Source organism: Mus caroli, unplaced genomic scaffold (genome assembly GCF_978045245.1).
Source record: "Mus caroli unplaced genomic scaffold, Mus_caroli_1 scaffold_3, whole genome shotgun sequence".
Taxonomy (NCBI): domain Eukaryota; kingdom Metazoa; phylum Chordata; class Mammalia; order Rodentia; family Muridae; genus Mus; species Mus caroli.
The window spans coordinates 66,651,779-66,669,853 of record NW_028227258.1 but is presented as its reverse complement, the minus strand read 5'-3'; the positions used below and the strand labels follow the sequence as shown (position 1 = coordinate 66,669,853).

At 53.0% G+C, this 18,075-nt stretch overlaps 1 protein-coding gene and 1 long non-coding RNA gene across 10 annotated transcripts; one reads left to right on the top strand and one right to left on the bottom strand.

Annotated features, from left to right (window-relative positions):
- Positions 1 to 232: 232 nt before the first annotated feature.
- Positions 233 to 6,207, bottom strand: LOC147005523 (uncharacterized). Its single transcript, XR_015046698.1, has 3 exons — positions 6,136 to 6,207; positions 758 to 851; positions 233 to 309 (listed from the first exon to the last, which is right to left on the bottom strand). It is a non-coding gene; the product is annotated as an uncharacterized LOC147005523 (long non-coding RNA).
- Positions 4,234 to 18,049, top strand: Celf3 (CUGBP Elav-like family member 3). 9 transcript variants are annotated; one of them, XM_029475343.2, is made up of 14 exons: positions 4,234 to 4,268; positions 4,440 to 5,142; positions 6,166 to 6,248; positions 10,820 to 10,868; positions 11,271 to 11,399; positions 11,495 to 11,574; positions 12,703 to 12,846; positions 12,973 to 13,114; positions 13,307 to 13,456; positions 13,880 to 14,029; positions 14,326 to 14,463; positions 14,711 to 14,854; positions 15,586 to 15,722; positions 17,228 to 18,048. In XM_029475343.2, exons 2-13 carry the CDS (start codon positions 4,998 to 5,000, stop codon positions 15,711 to 15,713), a joined length of 1,482 nt encoding a protein of 493 aa, XP_029331203.1. In that variant the 5' UTR covers positions 4,234 to 4,268; positions 4,440 to 4,997; the 3' UTR covers positions 15,714 to 15,722; positions 17,228 to 18,048. The 9 variants fall into 9 exon arrangements, with proteins under 9 accessions (XP_029331203.1, XP_029331204.1, XP_021013170.1 ...); XM_029475344.2 differs by lacking the exon at positions 4,234 to 4,268 and having other exon boundaries at positions 4,370 to 5,142; positions 14,329 to 14,463; positions 17,228 to 18,049; XM_021157511.3 differs by lacking the exon at positions 4,234 to 4,268 and having other exon boundaries at positions 4,370 to 5,142; positions 11,274 to 11,399; positions 13,964 to 14,029.
- The last annotated feature ends 26 nt before the right edge of the window (positions 18,050 to 18,075 follow it).

Below are 18,075 nucleotides of genomic sequence, written 5' to 3'. Positions count from 1 at the left end.
GTTCAAATAGTGTTTTGAAAATAGTAGGTTAAATAAAATCTGTGCACATGTGTGTGTGTGTTGTGTTGTGTTGTGCACATGTGTGTGTGTGTTGTGTTGTGTTGTACACATGTGTGTGTGTTGTGTTGTGTTGTGCACATGTGCATGTGTGTGTTGTACACATGTGAATGTGTGTTATGTGCACATATGTAGAAACGAGGTCCTTATCCCATGTTAGTCACGTACCATTTGACCTTACACTGAGCCTGGAGCTCAGTGACTGTCCAGGAAGGCCTGGGGTGCAGGAGTCCACAGATGTCCACATTCTCCCTGGAAAGCACAGACTCAAGATAGCACCCAGCATTTTACGAGAGTGCTGACGCTTTTGAACTCAGGACTTTCATCTCCTCAGGCCTTTAAGATGATCTCTAATCAAAATAAGGTCTCACTGTAGCCCTGGCTGGCCTAGAACTCATTGCACAGACCAGGCTGGCCTCGAACTCACAAGAGCTCTGCCTGTGTCTGTTTCCTAAGTATGGGGATCAAAAGTGTGTGCCATCATTCTGCTCCATAAAATTATTTTTCAAAATAACTTCACAAGCTAGACACAGACAGTGGGTTATATCTGTAACCTCAAGGACTTGGAAAGTGGAGGCTGAAAGGACCAGAAGTTTATCTTGGGCTACACAGTGAGTTCCAGGCCAGATTGGGATACAGGAGACCCTACCCCAAATAAACAAATACACAATTCTTTAAAAGTCAGGAAACAAGTACACACCTTTATTCCTAGCACTCCTGAGGCAGAGTCAAAGAGGGTCTTCATGAGTTTGAAGCCAGTATGGTCTGTGTATCGAGTTCCAGGACAGCCAGGGCTACATAGTGAGATCATGTTTCAAAAAACAAACAGGTCTTAAACAAGCCAGCAAGATGGTCAATGGGTAAAACAGCCCATAAACCTCAAGTCCAAAATTTGATCCCCAAACCCAAGTAAAGGAGGAAGGAATTAGAGGATCCACTCTTGAGAGTCCTTTGACCTTCACACACACACTGTGACACACTCACCCCATACACAATAAAATCATAATAGTGATGATGATGAGGAGGAGGAGGAAGAAGAGGAGGAGGAAGAGGAAGGGGAAGAGTAAGAGGAAGAAGATAGCAATGTAAAATCAGTAACCTGTTGGGGGCTTGTTGTCTCTCTATGTAGCCCTGGCTGTGGTGGAACTTGCTATGTAGACCAGGCTGGCCTGGAACAGAGATTGCCTGCCTCTGCCTCCCAAGAGCTGGAATTAAAGGGATGTGCTACCATTCTTACCCCATTTTTTTTTGTTTGTTTGTTTGTTTTTTGTTTTTTTTTGTTTGTTTTTTGTTTGTTTGTTTGTTTTTTTCGAGACAGGGTTTCTCTGTATAGCCCTGGCTGTCCTGGAACTCACTTTGTAGACCAGGCTGGCCTCGAACTCAGAAATCCACCTGCCTCTGCCTCTGCCTCCCGAGTGCTGGGATTAAAGGCGTGCGCCACCACACCCAGCTTCTTACCCCATTTTTAAAGATACTTATTTTTATATGTATAGGTGTCTTCCTGCATGTATATCTGGGTATCGTGTATGTGTATTGCTGTGGAGGCCAGGAAAGGACCTAAGGTCTCCTGGAACTGGAATTACACGTGATTGTTAGTTGTGATATAGGTGCTGGGAATTGAACCTGGGTCCTCTGAAAGAGCAGCCAGTGGTCTTAACTGCTGAGCCATCTCTCCAGACCTTAAAGTCAGTAAATTTTTTAATACATAGCAACTTAGCTTTGGCTGAAGAGTAACAGGAAAGAGTGACCTTTGGGAAAATCCCCTGGGGGAATTACAGCCTGAAGCCTCCTTTCCCCAGAAAGAGGCTCCCAAGGATGGGCTTCTGAGTCACAGGGCCCCTTAGTCGCTACCTCACAGGGCTGCCATCCCCTCAGAGTGACAGAACTTCAGAGACGTACCCATAGCCACTCAGCTAAGAGAGTCTCCTGAGTACCCTCTCCCCTCTCTGAGACCGTACCAATATAGACTGGACACTAAGCAAAGGATTGAAAATTCTTTGCTGACTCTAGCTCTCTCCCAGTTGCTGCTTGGGAAAAGGAACAAGAGGGGTTCATTGAAATTCATTTTTGTGAATGTTTAATATTTCGATTAATGTGATTAGGCTCGAGCCTGAATGGGCAGCAGGGCGGCAGATCTGCTGAGAAGACACAAGGTAATGAGATCAGTGGGCCCGTCCGTGGGGTCTCCCACATTCACAGGGCGTGATCTGTTTAGCGTCTCCATAAATGTCAAGATCAGATTAGAAGGCAAGAATGGAGAAGTGGGGGGTGGGGTGGGTGAATGGAAAGTTACTGTGGAGAATTACAGCTTTCTACTTCCTGGTCCCCTGGCACTCCCATGGCATCTCCAGGCCACTCAGTGTGAAGTCTCCTATGACCTCACCCTCCCAACCCATTTTAGGGCACCCTACTGGGAGGGCCTGAGCATCTGCATGGTGAAGTGTAACCAAGGCTCTGTACATACATTCACTTCACTCACATATAGATTTATATATAACCTCACAGAATCTAGCTTCAGGCTACAGAGACCCAGATTAAAGGAATCAGACGCAGTCAGTAGGGAACAGGGCAGTAGGAGGAAGCACAAAGTCTTACCCAGTGCTTCAGTGAGCACAGAGGGAAAGAAAGGCCAGGTTCACATCAGTTCATTCCTACAAGGCATGCTGGGTGTGGGCATTCAGTGCCTTACCCCAGGCCCCACCTTGCCCAGGCTGGTGTTTCTAGCTGTGTGATCTTGGCGAGTAATTTAACCACTCTGTGTCTTAGTTTCTTGATCCATATCATGGAGGGTGGTCTAGCACATTTGGGACAATCCCTAGGATGTGGCAGATCCATATCATGGAGGGTGGTCTAGCACATTTGGGACAATCCCTAGGATGTGGCAGTGTTATTTCAGTTTCAGAGGAGGAACCTGCTTGCTGTGATAACTCAGGAATGGAGGCCTCTGGGATGCATCTGGGAGTCTCAGAGACAGCTGCTCCACCCTGGGCAGAAGGGGAAGCAGGGTGTTCTATGGAAGCTGCGAGTGGAGAATGGATCGATGGTGAGCCAAGATTGCTACCAGAGAGCTGATGCCAACAGACACATGGGGCAGGTGTGGGGCTGGAGCACAGAGGGCCAACCTGGAACATACAACCAGGTTTAGAAGTATAACTATTTTGGGGGAAAATAGTTTCTAATGTTTTTTGTTTTGTTTTTTGCCTCCTTTCATCTGACTCTGAGATCTACCCAAGGAACCCAACCAAAGGAAGCAAAGGAAGGAGAAATGGGGTACTCTGCCCTCAAGGGGAGCCTGGCAGCTGTGCCTGTTCCCACAGAAGGAATCAAGATTCTCTACTTGTCACAGGTTCTTTACATTTGTTAAGCACCTACTATGTGTGAGCAAGACATCATGCTAGACTGTGAGCAGTCTTGGTCTTCAAGGATAATACTAGTGAGAGCTGCCACCAGCCACTGGCCTCCCTGCCCAAGCACTCATACACACAACACCCCCAGAGAGAAGGAAGGGGGTGTCTGAAAATGCCAGACTGCTATAGCTTCCCTTGTTTCTTTTTCTGGAAAAGTATGCAGACTCTCTCTGCACTCACTCCCACCAGCTCTCTCCTTTTCCACACCCGGTTCAATTTTTTTTACTCTCCATCTCACTTTTGCTCTTTTCCTCCTAGACCCTGTGGCTACTTCCTTCCTCATCTACACCTCCCTGTCTGCCCTTCAACCTGCCTGACTGATCTTTCTCGTTTCTTTTCCTTGTTTCCTTCCTTGGGTTCTCACTCTCAGACTCCCCAAAGGCCAGGCTGCCCTCTCCTCCCCACCCCCCAGCTTCCATCTCCCGGGTCTGCTCTTCCTCTTCCAGCACCGGGGACAGCTCCAACCCCCGGAACAATGGACCCCACCCTAGGGCTCCTCTATAAATTCTCCATCTTCGTGTCTTGCCCAACTCCTGATTGGGGAGTAAGATGGGGGAAGGGTTGTTATCAAGACCAGCTGCTCTTCTGGGGCAGAAAGGGAGTCAGGGAGGATAGAGATAGAAAGAGGGCGTGGCTCTTGCCTGGGTTGTGCGTCTCTCTCCAGGGTAGAGAATTTGTATTCCACCCCTGAGACTGACATCACTGATGTCAGGGGAAAGGAGGTGGGAGTGGGGAGGGGGGGTGTGGAGGGGGGAGTTTTTTGTTGAGGAGAGCGCGGCCGGAGAGCAGAGCTCCGGGACCCAGGTGACCGGGAAAGCAGGCAGCCCTAGTGTCGGGAGTAGCCGGCAACAGCCCAGGCCGGGGAACCATACAGGGTGGGGGTGGGAGGGGGGGTCTAGGGAGAACCTGAAGGGGGCAGGGCAGAAGGGACCCCCGAAGCCCTGCCGCCATCAGAGATCAAGCATTTGGCATCAGGGATCTTCGGACCCAGCAGAAGGATCAGCCACAGGGAGGTGTCCTCCCTAGGAAGCCAACGAGAGAGTCACCTGCCCCACATCAGGAGCAGGGACCCCCTCATGACGCTGCTGGCAACCATAGCAGTCCCCTAGCCCCTCAGCCTCCTTCCTATCGCCCTCTTCTGACTTTTACTCCATCTCCTTTGGCATCTGTGCCTTTGCTCCCGCCCTCTGAGCTCCACCGTTCCAGCTATCACCCAAACGCCCCAGGGTTTGGCCACCCTGACCCTCGGCCTGGGATATTTGCCAGATCTCTGGGAGGGAGATCCTTTGCTTGGGTTATGCCCCTGGTGGCCTGACACTGTCTGCCTAGACCCCTGACCCCTAGCCCTCAACTCCCCAGGCCTCCTTTGTGTGAAGAGCCCTCCTCTGCTCAGCAGTGTGGTTTGGGGCCAAAGGGAAAGCCGGCCCTGCTGGGCCCCTGGGCCCTACCACCTGCCTCCTGGTTGGGCAGCTTCCTTTGCCTTTGGTCCTCTCCCTGCTCCCCTCCCCCGGCCCCTCCTCCTGGGCCGCCCCAATGAAGGAGCCGGATGCCATCAAGCTGTTTGTGGGGCAGATCCCGAGGCATCTGGAGGAAAAGGACCTGAAGCCCATCTTCGAGCAGTTTGGTCGGATCTTCGAGCTGACTGTCATCAAGGACAAGTACACCGGGCTGCACAAGGGTGAGGGGTCAGGCCAGGAGGAGAGGAGGCACTGAGTGGCCTGCGAGGCAAGAAGGATGGAGGAGGCTGGGGGGATGGAGTGGCTGGAAAGGGCTGATTTGGAAGCAGAGTCCAGGGGCTGGAGGACTGGATAAAGGAACTAAGTGAGAACTCAGCTGAGAGACAGGGACCATAAGGTGAAAAACTAAGGAGAACTCAGCACGAGATGGAGGAGGGCGTTGGTGGCATGGGATGAACAGAAGGATGAGAAGGACAAGTTTTAGGAGATGATCAAGACTGACAATGTGAGAAGCCCCAGATGATGTTGGGATGGCTGGTCAGGTGTGTTTAACCTAGAAAGAGTGGCCACAGTCAAACCAGGGCAACCCAGGACTAAGGTGAAGGAGCCTGGGAGAGGGGCATGGACAAGAGAGACTGGTTTTAGAAAGTTATTAGGAAGAGGTTCCTGAGGTCTCTCCAAGAGCTGTGCTGCTAAGCAGAGCTGGCTTGGATCAGCACTTGGAGAGCTCCAAGCTCCGGGGACCCAGGGCTATGAGACTTCCTGAAATCTTTGGGTTCTGGGGAAAAAGCACTTCCGGCTGTCGCTTTCTTCTCCGCGCACTCTGCGCACCTGTCTCTTGTGGAGTCTGGGAGATTCGAGAAGTAGGGAAAATGAAAGAGAGGGTGATGATGGTCAAGATGGGGGGGCGGGGGGCGGGGAGGGGAAGGAGAAAAGGGAAAAGAAAGCGAGCAAGAGCGCGCGCACAATACTACCTGTTTGGAGATCACAGCTCTTTCTGTCCCCAGTCCCATCTCTCAACAGAGCAAATGCTCTCCCACGTCCCTCACCTCCAGGTCTCTGACCCAGAGATAGGGTATACTTTTTAAACCTCTGGATAAATGCCTCCTCCCTCCCCAGCCAAGCAGGCAGAGATGTCCAGAAGGGGAAAATCGCTCCTCCAGGTCCTTGATCTGGCAGGGAAGCCCCTTAGGAAGGGGAACATGAGGACTCACCTGACACTGTCTCTCTGCCTGTGTCCTCAGGATGTGCTTTCCTGACGTACTGTGCTCGCGATTCAGCCCTGAAGGCCCAGAGTGCCCTGCACGAACAGAAGACTCTCCCAGGGGTGAGTTCTATGCTCAGCAGGGTCAGCCCCCCCCCCCCCCCAACAGCCTTAGGAGTGGCTTCGAACCCACCGCCCTCCTAGGACACCGAGCTATTTTTCACCTCTTCATCACTGGGAAGTCCCTGTAAGCATCCCTTTCCCTCTGTAGAGGCGTGAAACAGGAATGATTGGTGGAGTGAGCGTGACCTTTTCTGAGTAGCGCATGCAGCTCCTCCCCCACGCCCCCGTGTGTCCCCAGGCCATGCAAGGGGGAAGACTTAGCTGTATGGGAGGAAGGTAGAGTAGACGGGACACCTGTGTCAGATGGAGCACGAGGCACCCAGGCGCTCTTTTGTGGTGCTAAGACAGGCTGGGTGGCTGTGAAATGGGGGAGGGGCGCTGCTGCCCTGAGAACCAGCAGCTGGGCCTGCTGGACTGTTCTGTGCTGCTGTCTGAGATCACACAGGCTCCCCTGCCTGACTCCCAGGAAACACTCTAAAACAGAGCCACAGAGCATCAAAGTATAGAAGGCCCGGAGTGGACATGAGTTTGGGGACAGCAAACAAGGGCCGACACCATCATGGAAGATCAGGCTTGACCCTACCAGGTGTGCCTGGGGAGTAGAGATGGCTCTAAAGTGGCTTCCCTTCTGCAAAGTGACTTTTTTTTTTCTTTCTTCTTCTTCTGAGATAGCCTTGTACAAGCCTGGGTTGGTAACTGAGAACAGACATCAAGAAGCCTCCTGGTCCTTTTGGCCATCTATCTGCTTCTGTTTTCTCTCAGATTGAGTCCCAGCACTGTCTAGGGGCTGGAGACATCTGTCCTAGCCTCTGCTTCCTCCCCACATGGGACACAGAATGGTACTGACCACCCATCCTCCTGAGAGGAAACAGACAAAACAGATGGGGTGGAGCTATGGAAAATAGAACTACTTAAACTGCCCCAACTTCAGACTCTCTTGAGGTCCTCCTGTAGCCTGCCTCAACCATCTTATCCCAACCAACAGGAACAGCCATTGCCCAGAGTGGAGGGCAGGAGCATGGGTGTGGACAGACACAGGGGTCTAGAATAAGCATGCACTCGCCCATGCACACATGCATGTGAGCACCTGACAGGCCAGGTTAGGGATAAATGCGAGCTGCTGAGTCCCAGCTATCCCTCCTTTTTCTCTCCAGAAGGCCCTCACCAATCAGGTTTTACCTCCATTCCTGTGGGTTTCCTGCTCATTTCAGAACTCCTACAGGAACTGGAGGATCAGGGGAAGGAGCCCATAAGAGGCCAGAGTGGGACTTGGCAGTGTGGGGATGGGCAGGCGCCCCAAAAGCACAGTACCAGCTGGGCACATCTCCCCTGCATCTGGGCACATTTCCCCTGCATCTGGGCACATCTCCCCTGCATCTGGCTCCTCCAGCTGCCCGTGAAGCTCAGGTAAAGCTGTCCTGAGAAGCCAGTTGGCTGGACATAGGAGCCAGGAAAGGCTCCCTGGTAAGAATGGCTCTGTCACTCTGCTCCAGACTTCCCAAGTGACACTAAGTTCCCACAATGGCCTTTGTCACAGTGGACAGAATCCAGGGGGACTGATAAAGTTTCTATTAGGAAAGGAGGGGTCCATTCTCCTAGCGGGAATCTCACACTAAGGGGTTGAGAACGGTGACTCAGGTCAGTTAAGGGAAGAGATACCTATAAACAAATTTTGCCTTTGTACCCTACCAAGTGGCCCCCTCAGTTTTGTGTGTGTGTGTGTGTGTGTGTGTGTGTGTGTGTAGTGTGTGAGTATATAGTTCTGTCAGTAAGTTTTTCCTACTGTTTAATCTGCAAACCTTCCTGCAAGGTCTATTTTAACTCATGCAGTTTTAGCCTGCCTGTGCTGCTCCCCTTATCACCCAGAATCTAGTGGCCTGTGGCTGTTGAGCCTCACTCCTCTCCAGCGGGAGTCCCCAGGATGGCTCTGTGGCAGGTCCCTGGGTCTGTTCTGAGTAGGGTGTGGCCTCTTGGAAGTTGGTTATGAGGGATGCCTCTGCCTGGCTTATCTTCCCCATCTGTTCTGGATCAAACTCCCACTCTGAAGATGTGGGTTTTCCCATCATCTCGAGGCAGGGATAATGGTCTCTGGGACACCAGGACCAACTGTGGAGCCAGGAGGGGCAGGGCTCCAGACCTGCGAGTCAAGAGAATTAGGTTCTGTGAGAGAACAAGCTCTTTTTGGAGGTGGGATCTGGACTGTTAATGAGGGGGGTGGACCTGAACAGTGGTCCTGTTAGGGAAAGCAGATTAGAGATCCCTGGCTGGGGTATAAATAGCCCCTTCTTCTTTGGGCAGCCCTTGGGAGGGCTTATCACCTGGTGGGTGGAAGCTAGGGACAAGGCGCCTGCCGGTTGCCAGGTAAACACAGTACAGCTGGACTCAGGGGAGGGGGCAGGTGTGCCCAGGTGAGCTAACAAAGCTGAGCTTCCCACAGGAAGTGCCAGGCCAGGAAGGGAGGACTGAAAATGGGCATTAGGAGTACTGAGAAGTCCTCTGTGAGGGTGGGGAGTTCTGTCCACAAGATCCATAATGTGGTCTGTGCTGTGTCTCTGAGCGAATGCGCACCGTGGGTATTTATTGATATGCTATTTTTGTGCTGGAAGCCTGTGCAGGGCAGGTATCACATCATTTCTCTCCCAAGTTCTCGGTCTCTGAGAGAACAGCAACTTGCCAGAGACTTGTTGGATAGGGCAAAGTGCCAATCTAAGATTGCCCCATGCTGTGGCCCTGGTTCTGACTCATTCTATCTTGAGGGATGGGTGTGGCTAGCTGTGCTGGTGCCTGGGAGGGAAGTTCCTGTTTTGACTTCAGTACAGAAGAGATGAATGGCCATAAGTTTCTAGCCTACAGACCTCCCCTGGTGCGTGTGTGTACACACACACACACACACACACACACACACACACACACACTTTAGGAGATTGAATTTCAGATAGGATAATCCCAGATTGGTAGAAGGTAAAGCTGGGGGCAGATTGGCAGGAGGATTTATGTGCCAGTGACCTCCCCCGCCCACCAGCTGCTCTCAGATGCAGAGATTTGTGGGGCAGGAAGGCTGGGGCAGGAACATCATTGGAGATGAGTCTCAGGTTTGATCCAAGGCTGTGAGCACCTGGCTGGCAGAGTCCAGCCAGGAGCTGTATTTATTTCTCCATGTTAGCGGATGCCACTCAAGGTTTCCAAATTCGAGAGCATCAAAGTTGAGCAGCATCTGGCTGCAGACTTCCTGGTCTATCCTCTTGTTTAACGGAAGAGGAAGTTGGAGCCTGGAGGGACACAGCCAGTGAGGGGGCAAGGCTCCAGTCAGTTAAGTGACTTTCCTTAGAGTACCCTAAGCTAAACCTCACTCTTAGCAAGTAAATGAATGCCTCTTTTATGGTTTTGGTCCCTGGAATTAAGACTGTCCCATCATCACATGAGTGAGGGGACTGGGTGTGACCCTAGCAGCCAGAGTCCTCCTCAATAGCAAGAGAAGTTCAGAGGCAGAACGCTGCATGCTTCTATTTTCCAGTTACTCGCCATCTTTGTTAAGGAGATCAACCTGTAGGAGTATTTCCCAAGTCCACTCACCAGACAAGATACAGAATAGAACTAGAAATTTTTCTGCCCACATTGAAGACTGAACAAAGGGTGATACTGTGGGTGTCAGGGAGAGAATAGAGCTCTGGAGGACTTCCGAGTCAGGGAGGATTGCAAAGGAACACGGATAGCCTCCGCTCCTTCAGAGCTTCTTTAGCGCTTTCTTGGCTCTTCAGATAGGAAGGATTGGTTGTGGAGGCGGGACGCAGGAACTGGAGACCGGAACAGTATGGGCCCTGCAGGACTCACTCCACGTCTCTCCAAGACCAGGATGCTTTCTTGGGCCCCTCCCCCACCTCCCAGCCCCCATCCAATACTCTACCCCCCAGCATACCCTGTTCCCACCCCCCTCCAGTCCTCCTCTGATGTGTGTGGAGAAGCAGAAGTGATGACGTCACCACGGTCGCCAGGGCGACGGGGACGGATAAATCAGGCTGAGTGGGCGGTTGCCATGGTGCGCATTCTCCCGTTGCCACGGAGACTGGGCATCTGCTCCCTTTGTGCTGCCCGAGTGCCTTCCCCCTGGGGTCAAGGGGTATAGGGGAGCAGAAAGAGAGGCAGACACACCTCCAGTGGTCAGAAGGAATTCTGGGCCTCTGTGGGGTCTCCCTCAGCCTTCCTTGGGGGTTCTCTAGGAGATAGCCTGTTTGCGCTTACTTTGCAGAATGGAGGCAGCTCTGGTTGATCGGTTCCTTGGTTGAGCTCTGACTCAAGACCTAGGTCCTAAGAGCAGGCCTTCCTCACCTAAGAGAGCAACACCTATGGGTGACCCATTCTGAGGCCAGCTTGAGCCCAGAGCTGCACCCCATGAAATCTTCCAACGCATCCCTCTCCCCAATCTCTCTAATCCCTTCAGGTCTGAATTCTAGACAAAATTGGGCCTACCCTTTCCTTCCCATCAACTTAGAGGGTGGAGGCAACTCCGCTCCCTTCATCCCTCCGGATGCTCTGAGGAGGCTCTGGCAGCTTGCTTTTTTTCTCTCCTATAGATGAACAGGCCGATCCAGGTCAAGCCAGCCGACAGCGAGAGTCGAGGAGGTAGGTTCTATAACTTTGGCTTTAGCCCCTTTTCTCCTACCCCCAGGCCCAGGGCTTGATGGAGCTGAAGGACAGCCTTTCTTGAGGAAGGAAGTCTGGTAATGCTAAAGAATTCTCTGCTAAGGTTGGGTTAGGGAGTGGGCGGTAGGAGTGGTGGTAGGAGATCTGGCCCATTTGCAGAGATTACAAAGCGGAGGCCAAGTAGAGTTCACGTCCTTCAGAGCTGAGTTCTGCATGTTACTGAACTCTAATTCCCAACTATCAGTTCTTCACACCCTAGAGCCACAGTTCCCCAGGATGGGGGAGGTGGTGTCAGGAGCAACAGGGATGCGTGAAGGTGGAGGGCTGGGAAAGTGGTCAGGAGGCTCGTACATTCCTCCCCTCCTACGCCCCACCCCCCAGAAGACCGGAAGCTCTTTGTGGGCATGCTAGGAAAGCAGCAGACAGATGAGGATGTCCGGAAGATGTTTGAACCATTTGGGACTATAGACGAGTGCACTGTGCTCCGGGGGCCAGACGGTACCAGCAAAGGTAGCCCTCCGCCTTATCCCTTCTCCGCAGGGCCCAGTAGGGCACCTTCATGGTAGGCACTTACTCCTCTTCTCCACCCCATCCAATTACTCTAGGCTGTGCCTTTGTGAAGTTCCAGACTCACGCTGAGGCCCAGGCAGCCATCAACACCCTTCACAGCAGCCGGACCCTGCCGGTGAGCCCCAGCCCCCTTCTTCCTTGTCTCTCTCTCTCTCCCACTGGCACACTTGCCAGGCCCTGGCACAGAGCACACTTCCATTCAAGATAGGGTTTCTAATTTATTTCTTTTTGAACTTTCCCAAAAAAATCAACGAATCAAATACCACACCCCCATAGCTGCTTCTCCTCTCTAGTCCAATTCCCTTCGGCTCCTCTCCAGCCTCCCCTCTTAGCTCCTACCGCTTCTCTACCCTCCTGACCCCACCTCATCTCTTGGGGTGTCGGGACCCTGGTTTAGAGGCCCCACCTCTGCACAGCACATGTTGATACTGCTGTCCCTAAATGTTAGTGTTCGTTCAGTTGCGTATGAGCTGGAATTCCAGCTGGAACCTAGCTGCTTTCAAGCAGATGTGGGCCTCTCACGACTCAAAAGTTCACACATCAGACGGAGAACTGAACCAGCTGGCTGGGCCCCTTCACCTCTGAGTCTAGGACTCTAACAATACTTGCCAATGTTCTGATTTAGACTTGATTTGGCTCAGGCTAACGTTAAAATGTGCTGTGGCACCCACTGAGCACTCCATGAGACCTGGGCGTGGGTCCAGAATCATGGCAGGGAGATGGGGCAGCTTAACATTCCCCACAGCGAATCCGCTGTGGATTGCCAGCACAGACGTCTCTCAGTGCCACCCTTTCTTTTTTCTTTTTTTTTTTTTTTGGTTTTTCGAGACAGGGTTTCTCTGTGTAGCCCTGGCTGTCCTGGCACTCACTTTGTAGACCAGGCTGGCCTCGAACTCAGAAATCCGCCTGCCTCTGCCTCCCGAGTGCTGGGATTAAAGGCGTGCGCCACCACGCCCGGCCAGTGCCACCCTTTCTATTTCCACAGGCCTGTCTGGTTTTTTGGTTTTTTGGTTTTTTTGTTTGTTTGTTTCAGTTTGGGTATTTTTTTTTTTTAACTTAGGTTCACATTCCTCAATTCTATCTAGCCTTTTACATATCCCATTGCAGGGAGGTGGTGGGATTAGGGTCTCCCCATTTGGATTGGGCACTGTAATGGCTGTGCTCCCAAGGAGGCCTGAGGCCAGATGAGGCCCCCAGGGAGCAGATTCTGACTCTTCCTGTGACATGTGGGGCCCATGCCCAGGGTGCCTCATCCAGCCTGGTGGTAAAGTTTGCTGACACAGAGAAGGAGCGAGGTCTCCGTCGAATGCAGCAGGTGGCTACCCAGCTGGGCATGTTCAGCCCTATCGCCCTCCAGTTTGGAGCCTACAGCGCCTACACCCAGGCCGTAAGCATACCCTCCCACCCGCAGTGCTAGATCTTGCTCATCTCCATGTCCTTCCAGAACCACCCTCTAAACACCAAAGCAGGGGTGCTGGGGGCCAGGCCCTACTCTCCTCTCCCCATCCCACAGCTGATGCAGCAGCAGGCGGCCCTGGTAGCAGCTCACAGTGCCTACCTCAGCCCTATGGCCACCATGGCCGCCGTGCAGATGCAGCACATGGCTGCCATCAGTGCCAATGGCCTCATTGCCACCCCCATCACTCCATCCTCAGGTAAGGCCTGTGCTAGGCAGCTGGGCAGGGAATGACAACATGGTGACAGAGACCAGGGGAAACCATGGGGTACAGGAGGTGCTCAGGGGCCAGAGAACGACCTTCTGCTCTACTCTGACCCCCCCCCCCAGTTTTTCTCTGCATCTGTGTGCCTGCCTCTCTGCTCTGTTGCTGTCATGTTCTCCTTCCTAGGAGCCAGCACCCCTCCTGCCATTGCTGCCACGCCCGTCTCTGCCATCCCTGCTGCCTTGGGCGTCAACGGCTACAGCCCAGTGCCCACCCAGCCTACAGGGCAGCCTGCCCCGGATGCTCTGTATACCAACGGGGTTCACCCTTACCCAGGTGGGGCTCTCTGCCTGCCCACCTTGCTCCATCAGCCACCCGGGCCACTACTCCCATTGCTGGCAGCCATGGCTCACCTTCCCTCTCCAACCTCAGGGCTTAAGGTGCTTTTTCTTGCTCTCTTCCTGGGCGGAAATGCTCCTCGGGTTCCTCCCTTCCTTTCTTTACTTGTTTGTTTGTTTGTAAAGTGTTTTTTTGAGACAGGGTCTCTTTGTGTGGTTGGCCTTGAACTCAAAAAGATCTGCCTAGCTCTTCCCTGAGTATGGAATTAAAGGCATGGCTACTGAGCTCAGGCATTCTTTGGGTTCTTGGCTAGGGCAGCTGAGGCTTAGCAAGGTGACTAAAGTGGCATGTCAGTCTCGGGACTTTACCCCTTTCCTACTGCCACATGCATTTCCCTTCTCATCTCACCCCACCCCCCAGATGAGGCTTTGTCTGCTGAGAGAAGTGCTGGCGGGGTTCCCATAATGTCCCAGGCCCACTCATGGCTTGTGATGCTCTCTGCAGCCCAGAGCCCAGCAGCCCCCGTGGACCATCTCCAGCAGGCCTATGCAGGAATGCAGCACTACACAGGTGAGGCTCTCTAGCCCAGGCCCTGCCCAGGTGGGCGGACTAGCATGGGGAAACCCACCTAGGAACCCTAGGAACGATAGTCTGAGCTTCTCCAGTCTCTGCCAACCACACCCTTGGGCCTTCATGAGAAGCTGTGCTTGTGAGAGTGGCACACACTCAGGATTTGTCTGAGGAAGCCTCATCCCTGACATCTTCTAGGCCTGTGGATTCCACTGGTTTGGGCTGAGGGGGGAGACTAGGTTGGTTGTGCTGAGTCAGGGGAACCCCATTGGCTTTCTCTGTCTTCACCACCTCAGCAGCGTACCCCGCAGCCTACAGCCTGGTTGCACCTGCGTTCCCGCAGCCTCCAGCCCTGGTCGCCCAGCAGCCCCCACCACCACCTCAGCAACAACAGCAGCAGCAGCAGCAGCAACAGCAGCAGCAGCAACGGGAAGGTGCCAGCCTGGGGCAGGGTCCTGATAGCTGAGAACCTGCAGGGATAAGAACACCCATGTGTGGGCTTGGGTACTCCCAATGGCTCTTTCCCAGGCTCTGGGCCTGTGTGTGAGGACTGAAGGAGTGGGGAGCCCTGGCCTACACTGCTGGGGCCAGGATTGGTGGCCGCTGTCACTCCCATCTCTGCCAATGCAGTCTGCACTTCCCAGTCTCTGAGCTACCCCTTCTGTCTCTGCTGCCACCCAGGCCCTGATGGCTGCAACATCTTCATCTACCACCTGCCCCAGGAGTTCACAGACTCAGAGATCCTCCAGATGTTTGTCCCTTTTGGTCATGTCATCTCAGCCAAAGTCTTTGTTGACCGGGCCACCAATCAGAGCAAATGTTTTGGTAAGAATATGATGATCCAAAAGACAGAGTATGGACATTTTTGTTTGAACTCTTAGGACTAAGTTCGTCACATCTGAAGGCATTTAGGGCCTCAACAAAGTCTGTATTTGAAAGCCTGTGTATCCAAGGCCAAAAAAAGAACCATCTCTGACACACCCACCATCCCATACAGTTTCCACTCAAGCCTAGGAAAGTCACAACTTCATCTGCCTTGGGGCAGAGATCTGAATGCATTTAGTGGCATGAGGTCCTAGGTTCTATCCCCCCCTACCCTCTCTCTCTCTCTCTCTCTCTCTCTCTCTCTCTCTCTCACACACACACACACACAGAACCCAACCTCATTTCATGTAGTGTGGAGAAACTAGATTTCAAAAGGACATAGGTTTCTTTCTGTTGCGTTCCTGTCTTTGGAAGCTTCCTACAGTCCCTTGTTTCAAAAACCACCTATGTGCTTTCCAAAAAGAATGTTTTTGAGGGCTCTCAGGCTGAGGGAGGGGCCACTTCAAAGAACACTGGAAAGTACATCCTAGTTTGTGTGAATGGCTGGACTGGATTCACTCATTAAATCTATCACCAACAAACGATTTCTGAATGCCTACTATGTGCCAGGCAGGTTTCATGGTATTAGAGATGCCCGGAAGAAGTAGGGTGGGAAACCACACAAGTGGGCCCTGTGGCAGGCAGGACAGCGATGGAGGGCTGGGCCAGGCCTTATGCCCTTCTCACCTCAGGCTTTGTGAGTTTCGACAATCCGGCCAGTGCCCAGGCTGCCATCCAGGCTATGAACGGTTTCCAGATTGGCATGAAGCGCCTCAAAGTCCAGCTAAAGCGGCCTAAGGATGCAAACAGGCCCTACTAAGGGCTTCAGGTGGGTGCTGCTCCTGTTCTGTGAACTCAATGTCGGGATCCATACACGGCAGCCAGACCCCTTAAGTGAATGCCCTACCCCTTCACTACCACCCACCCCACCCTGATGCTGGACATGAGGAACTGGGATTTGGGCCACTACCCCAGCTATTATTGTTCAGTCAGTTGTGTCTTCTACCCACATAGACATGTGTGTGCATATGTAACACACACACACACACACACACAAAACCACCCCAGAGGAGACGAGTCTACACCTGTGTCTGCTCCTAGAGTTTTCCACAGTATCTGGTCTTGTTTGTCTGGTCAGCGTCCATGTGTCTGTGTCTTTCTCTTTCTGGTTTTCTTTTGGGTTGGATGGAATTAGTATTGTAGGTTTTGGGGGCCAGGAGGCTGGTTTGGAGAACTGGAGGGTCACAGAGCCACTTGGTTTTGAAACCTGATCTCCAAAGAGGTGGAGACACAGCAGTTCCCATTGCCCTGAACTGCAGGTGGTTTTCCCAGGGCAGTGGACCTTGGGGCAGAACACCAGACAGATGGGAGTGGGTGTGGCTTGGTTTGGAGGAGGAAGTGGAATCATACTGAGGAGTCCCCAGCCCATTGTAGGCTGCCATCTGACCTTGGGGCACAGACCGGTAGCCCTTCCTAACTTTGTTTAATCTCCCTTGGACCAAACCTGAAAAATCACAACCCAAGAACAATACCCACATTTCTGTTTCTCCCCTTTCCCCCCAATCCTGGCTGCTTAACTCCCCCCACCCTGGGGGCCCCCAGCCCAGGGTCCGTGTCCATTGTCGGCTGAAGCCCCCATCCCGGACCCCTGCTCCGGGCCCCTGTAAGTTGCATGGAACGAGCGTGTTGTCTTTGGAGCCAATTGTTTGTTATCTGGGGAGGGGCTATGGAGGGAAACAGCCCCCAGCCCAGGCTCAGGGCCGGGGCAGCTCGCGGGATGTGCGTGGTCAACAGTGGTTGGTGACTGTGGTCTGTGGTCTGTGCATTGTTCTCTTGCTTCCTATGTTCCTTTCCAAAAAGGAATGAGAACGCTAAGGGCTGGGAGTGGTGTCACCCATGAGACTCCATCCCTAAGCCCCTCTGAGTCATCCCAGCCTCTGCGGATGCTCCCCTCGCTGGGTGTCTGTCTTGTCCATGCACCCCAGCACCTTCCTTCTAGTTACTTCTGCCTGCCTGTCTGTCTCATTTCTTCGCCTCTCTCCCCATCTAGCTATCTTCCAGTCATTTTGACCTACTTCTTCCCAATAGCTTCAGTTTCCGTACTGTTCCATGCCTCCTGCCCTGTTTCTCTATCCTTGCTCTATGCCCTCATAGCTGGAGGGATGGGGAGGTGTGCAGATGGGTCTGCTGGGATAAGGCCTTCCTGATGGCCTGCCTTTCTCAGGAGGCCCCATCATAGGTGCCATCACTCCCTGCCACCCCAACCTTACCCAGAACCTGTGACCAGTACTGGAAACCTTCCCTGTGCTTCACCTATATTTCCTTCCTTCACAGGTCTGGAGATACCAGAGGAAGGGGCACTTCGGTATACCCTCTTCCTATGACTGGCCCTGGCCTTCTCTGCACATCTGCCCCAGGCCTTGATTGGACTCTGGGGCAAAAGCTGCTTCATGGCCCGAGGGCCCAGGACCTGGCTCACTCCCACCATCTTGCCTCTCTGAAGGGCCATGGTTTTGCTTCCCTGGCTTCAAAAGCCTATTTCCTCCCCAGTGCCCTTTTGGCCTTTGTGAGGAAGCAAGGAATAGGCTTGAAGTTTCAGGGGCATCTGCCTTCTGCTAAGGCTCCTGGATGAGCCTCTGTGCCCACTGCTGGCCCTTGCCTCCCCTCAGTGGCCTGCAGTAGCTGTGCAGGCTCGAAGGGCAGCAGGACACCCTCCTCTTTCCCAAGCGCCCTCCCCCTTGCCTCTCCCCACGGCAGGGTCTTCTCAGAAGCCGGCTCCCACGTTTCTCCCCACCCTCAGCTAGAGGTAGGAGATCTCCAAACCCCGGGCTCCCAGCCCTAAAACTCACTGCCTCCCCCAAGAGCCCCCTCCAAGGAGGGTATGTGTGTGTGGGGGGGGGGAGCTGAGGGCTGCCTCTCTGCCAGTCAGTCACAGAGACCCTCCTTTCATGAGGAAAAGACCTCTCCCTGAGTCCCTAAATATGTTTACAGTCTCTGCTGGCCCCTCCATGTAAATACCATGACCACCAGGGCTTTACTCAGCCCACCCAGCCAGACGCTGCCATCTCTCTTTCTGGGAGTTTAGACAATGCTGCCCTTGGATTTTGTTTTTGTTTTTTGGTTTTTTTTTTTTTTTTTTTTGGTTTTTTTTCCCTCTCTTGATTTCTCCCTTTGCTTTGGGG